Source organism: Papaver somniferum, unplaced genomic scaffold, assembly GCF_003573695.1.
Source record: "Papaver somniferum cultivar HN1 unplaced genomic scaffold, ASM357369v1 unplaced-scaffold_158, whole genome shotgun sequence".
Taxonomy (NCBI): Eukaryota; Viridiplantae; Streptophyta; class Magnoliopsida; order Ranunculales; family Papaveraceae; genus Papaver; species Papaver somniferum.
The window spans coordinates 4,428,793-4,434,553 of NW_020625264.1; the positions used below are offsets into that span (position 1 = coordinate 4,428,793).

At 37.4% G+C, this 5,761-nt stretch overlaps 1 protein-coding gene across 1 annotated transcript; it reads right to left on the bottom strand.

The window, feature by feature from the left end:
* Positions 1–988: 988 nt before the first annotated feature.
* Positions 989–3,018, bottom strand: LOC113337224. Its single transcript, XM_026582923.1, has 2 exons — positions 2,936–3,018; positions 989–1,925 (listed from the first exon to the last, which is right to left on the bottom strand). Exons 1-2 carry the CDS (start codon positions 3,016–3,018, stop codon positions 989–991), a joined length of 1,020 nt encoding a protein of 339 aa, XP_026438708.1.
* Between the last annotated feature and the right edge of the window lie 2,743 nt (positions 3,019–5,761).

Below are 5,761 nucleotides of genomic sequence, written 5' to 3' on the forward strand. Positions count from 1 at the left end.
TAGGAAAGTTCGGAAAATGGGCACGCAACCGAATAATCTGGGCAAGCAGTCTGGAAAATGCAACATTACGTGTTGATAATAAACAAACATGAGACCATCTAGAAGATGCGTCTATTAATACCATAAAGTATTGAAATGGCCCACAGTGTGGTGGACGGGCCCACATATGTCACCATGTATCATGTGTAGGAATGTTGGTGATTCAGTAATAACTTTGGTTAAAGATGATTTGATAACCAGTTTTCCTAGGGAACAAGCAACACAATTCATATCCTTGTTTAACAAAAGATTTTGGTTTTGTAACGGATGTCCATGAGCATTTTGTATTATTCTACTCATCATGGTAGAATCTGGGTGTCCAAGCTGGTGATGCCAAAGCTTGAATAATTCAGGGTCATTAAACTTTTGGTTAATGACGGTATGAGATTCGATTGTTCGAATTCTCGTAAGATATAATCCAAAAGAGATAGCTTTAAGCCTCTCTACAACGTGCTTCTGGCATGAAACAGATGAAGTAATATACAAGTACTCTATATTATGCTCATCTGTTGTTTCAAGGTGGTAACCATTACGCCGAATATCTTTAAAACGCAACAGATTACTCTGGGATCTGGTAGAATATAAGGCATCCTCAATAATTAATTTTATACCACCTGGTAGAATGATACACGCTCTTCAAGAGCCGTCTATCAGACTACTTGAACCCGAAATGGTATTCACATTACCCCTAAAAATTGTGTTTGTTGTTCCACTGTCAACCAAACAAACATCCATATCGTCCATTTCAGATAGATTACTTCTGGAATCCATATCCTTCAATAAAAATAGACGAGAAAATTAACAAAAGTATTACCAAAAAAATCCACTTATATTATACACCAAAAGAATGTGGAATACATTAAACACGCCCAACCAAAAAAATACAACAAAAGCAAAACATACAGAAAACAAATGAAAATATACTACAGGACACAAGGAAGAAACAGTTCTACAACTCATCAAAGGAAAACTGACTAGGCTCGCCACCTTCAGGGCCGACGAGATAATCAGACACATCCAAGTGGGTATTACTGGTACTAGGGGCACTGGCTTCTATTAAATTTATCTCTATGTTTTCGGCAGGTCGCTTCAGGGACGCCTGATAGAGCTTTAAAAAATGTTCCGGCGTACGAAAGATACGCTGCCAGTGATTAGTTAAGCCACACCGATAGCAAATATTTTTCTGAGGAGGTTGACTAGAAGAACCCTTTCCTTTTTCTTGCTTCGGTTCTTTTGGTTCCGCAATTTTCAGCGGTCGTTGGTATAGCTGGTAACGGGTACCCTTTACCCGTTCATTTTTGTGGCCCCCACGTTGGTTTCCTTTACCATATCCACGTTTGCCTTTGTTACCATGATTATTTCCCCGTCCAAAGGACGTAGTTGCGTGTACTTCAGTCACCGCTGTGGAACCAACGGGGCGGGCTTCAAGGTTTCTTAACAAAAGATCATTATTCTGCTCTGCAATCAACAAACAAGAAATTAGCTCAGAATATTCCGTAAATTTACGCTCTCGATATTGCTGCTGCAGGAGCACATTCGAGGCATGAAAGGTTGTAAATGTTTTTTCTAACATTTGTTCGTCAGTGACATCTTCACCGCACAATTTTAGTGTCAGGGTGATGTTAAACAAAGCAGAGTTATAGGCTGCCACTGATCGAAAATCTTGCAGCCGCAAGTTCAACCAATCATTCTGAGCTTTTGGAAGTATGACCAACTTCAGGTGGTCAAACCGTTTTTTCAGACAGTTCCACGAAGTAAATGGATCTTTAACTGTCAAATATTCCTTTTTCAAATCATCGTGGAGATGATGGCGAAGGAAAATTAGAGCCGTAACGCGGTCCTGGTTGGACGCGTTGTTTCCTTCCGTAATAGTATATGCCCGAGACCTTTAACTTCCAAATGAAGCTCGGCATCAAGTGCTCAAAAAATATATTTATTTCCTGAGATATCGAGACCTGCGAATTCGATATTCGTTAGATTTGCCATCTAAGAAAAGTATTCAAAGAAACAACAACTACCTATACTCCCTATATTTTTTGTCGTTCGAACAATAGTAATTTGGACGTTGAGTGTCGGGAGCGATTCGTGCTGATAACGTTTTGTAATTTGTTCTCTGTTTATAATGTACAATTGCTAATGTTCACTCCTTATATAGAGAAGTACTAGTAGTCTAGAATTAAAGGATTCATACACTGATAAAATGAGAGAATGAAATTATCATTATTTCTTCCCAAGCCATCGTTGCAAGTCTTCTCTCGGCTATTTATAGCCTGAACATAGAATGTTAAAAGGGTTGTGAATTAGCCACGATGGCCTACACATGTCAATTAGGGAATGGAAACTGATCTTTATAGATTAAGAAATAAGACTTATCTAAACCAAAGTTAAGTCCAGAGAATTCTAGTTGTTTGTCGCATTAAGAGAGATGGTGGGCCACCTGTGTATCATATTCACGTGATAAACTTTTTTTGTTTTTTCAAAGTACCGATTTTACTTCGCTCTTGGTACGGAACAAAATGAAAATCAAGCTCCTCCTCTCTCCGGCTCACTAGAAGAGGAGAGACGAATCTCCATTGCACTAGTCAGGAATTCTAACTCGGTCTTAAGGTATGTATCTAAAAAGAACTTAAACAAATACACATCTAATTGCTTTAGCATATTACAGGTTACAATTACAGCCACAAGTATTTAAATTTCACGGCCACAACCAATACATTAATAACTAAACGACCAAATACCGGTAGAAAAAGAAGTCGATTGATTCATAAGAAACTGCTGCTAGTGCTAGCTAGTTGAGATCAGCGCCGGTCTTACTGACAAACCATATATATCAGCATAAAAATCCTCGTTTACCAACAACAAGATCAAAGTGGGTCTTAATGGCAATCATTAATACCCGACAGGCAAAACTTCCAAAGCAAATTTCTTATGGACCGCAGAACTACCAGCCTCATTGAGAATAATAGTCCTATCCCACATTACTAATATCCCATTACTAAATATTAAATATAATATAGAAGTTTGATTCCGTTTATTGTCAATTGGTTTTGAATTGGAAGCCCCCGGATTTGATTTCGTATCAGAGCTAGGTTGGTATGTGAATAGGTCCAACGGTTACTCATACATACAACTCGATCCACGTGTTAAAAGCCCACAGAGAGTGCCCTACATGTGAGGGGGCGTATAAACACTTAAAAAAAATATGGAAAGCCATTCCACTCATTGCCAATTGATTTTGGTATCAGAGTATGGTCTGTGTAAAAATAGGCTCAACGGTAATCCACACAATATTGGTCCACGTATTAGAGGCCACAAATAATGCCCTACATATGAGGGGCACGTAAAGGACCATTCCACTTATTAATAAACATTAAATATAATATGGAAGGACCACTCCACTTATCGACAATTGATTATGCATCATTTCATAAGAAAATTCCAATGTTAGTAATTATTTACTAACATACCATTAACGTCGTGACTTTTTACACATAGTTATGTGGGGTATATTACAGTCTAACTGTTGTTAACCCAATTTTAAGTACAATTCGTTAATACTTGGTATTTCAAAACTTGGGTTTAATTAATAATTTCGTTCTGGATTATAACAAGGGTTTGATGATTTCTTTCGATTAAGCGGATGAGTAACAAGGAGATCAAAAATCTCTAGTAACTTATCTCTCACTGCTGTTAACCCAATTTTAGGTACAATTCTTTAATTCCTAGCATTTCAAAACCAGGGTTTAATTACTAATTTTGTATGGTTTTATAACTAGGGTTTGATGATTTCTTTCTTTGTATTTTAAAACTAAGGTTTAAAAATATTTTGTCGTGTTTGAAAAATAGGGTTTATTGAGCAGAGCTACGAAGATGGATTTACCATCATTTTTGTTGGTGTTTGTAAACTGGGTTTGCTAACTGTTTGAGAAAATGTCCCAATGAACCCTGTATTTGGAACTCCACTATTAGGCGGAAATTGCATTAATACATTTACGATTCAAATCTTGCACTGTCAAAAGTTCTTCTACATTCTATTGAACTGGTAGCAATGTGTTTTGGTATTTCGACATGGTTTTTTTCCTGTCTAATACTACATTGGAACAGGGTTATTATTTTGCCTTTAAGAGGGTTTTTAATAAGTTGTGACATCGCTGCCATTTTCTTTTTTTGATTTAGTTAAGGTTTTAGTAAATATTCTTTCACTTGGGAATTCACTTGGTGATCATGTGTGATATGCCTGTACTTCCGATTTTGTTAGAATCTTATTTCTCAGTTTTTGTATTGATAACTAATTAGCTCACATAGACAGTTAGCCGGAGAATCATGATCCGGGGGTTTTATGTTCAGCGTTCTCTGTTCATGCGTTGCACATGCAGTAACACTTGAGTAATCTGATGCGTGCACTGACTGGGAATCCTTTATTTGAATTTGAAATGATTTTGGGTGTGTTTTTTTCATATGTTTTTTGTCATGTTGCATTTATCCATAAATGTGTATCGATCAGACCGTAAATTGCATTTGTATTATGAATGTTAATTGTATTTCTAGCATTTGTATGTTGTTTTATAACTAGAACTACTATTCTTCAGACCATTACTAACCCAAAACTATTGTCAAAGGTGCCAAGTTCTGAGTAATGCTACAGAGATTCCAAGAAATCATAAAGATTCAATGCCGGTGGTGAAGAAAAGGTAAGCAGGTGCCAATTGGAAATGCTATTATGGAAGTTCTATTTGATTAGGGCTATGGTATCTAGTTTTATGCTCATATAGTAATGAGTGTAATGACGTATATCCACCCCCAGAAATACAGGGATGGCTACGGCAAGATTACGAATTACTCCAGCTTGGTGTCTGTAAAAGAACTACGTGAAAATTTGGCAGACCATGATAACGAGCCGTGTTCTGAACAACTGTAATTGGGCATCTTCTTGACATGCCGGAAAAACAGTCATGGTCTGGGGCGTTGATTTATTACTTATTGTCTAGGGAGGTTGCCTACCCTGATGATCCAGAAGAAAATCCTGAAGAACAAGTCGTAGAAACATGGTTCAGGGTTTGTGACGAAGAATTTGGCTTTGGGAAGGTTTCTGACAAGAAATCAGGCTCTAAAAGATTTGCGACAACCCTTTTGACAAAGATATCTGCTTTGGAAAGCTTGATTTTACTTTGATTTCTGGTCTTAGTTTTAGGAAGCCAGATCAAGCCTTTATCTATCCATCATGACCATCTATCCTCAAACAAGGTACTTTTCCACCATTGACAGCATAAAAGGTTCTCATCTGAGGGCTTTTCTTGGCAAAGAGGTTGAAAGTAAATACAAATGCATAGTAGGCGAGAAAAACGTTGATTTCTCTAGTGAAGAAAGGGTCATAGTGGATTTATTGTATTTTGTCCACTTCTTCCTTTTGGGGCACGCAGATGATCGTAATGTCGAGGATAAGTTCTGCCACCTTGTCGACAGCCTTACAGAGTTTAATAAGTACTCCTTGGGAATTAGTGTACGACAGGACCAATGCGAAAACTAGGTATGCGTTAGCCTATCAAATGAACAATTACAAGAAGGAAGGTCTACCGACTATTAAGTCTCAAAGGTTGCTGCAAGTGCTGGTGGTAAGATGTATTTTCTTGATATAATAAAGCATTATGTGTCTAATATAATAATCTAAGTTGTTTGCTTTGTAGGTTTGGGCCTCTGAAATTTTCCAGGGACTGCTTCAGAA

Excerpts from the sequence above, each read along its gene's own strand:
- LOC113337224 (XM_026582923.1), bottom strand. The coding sequence starts at position 3,018 with ATGTGGGATAGGACTATTATTCTCAATGAGGCTGGTAGTTCTGCGGTC. Across the intron at positions 1,926-2,935 it reads TTGGAAGTTTTGCCTGTCGG|GTCTCGGGCATATACTATTA; the intron begins GTATTAATGATT and ends TGGAAGTTAAAG.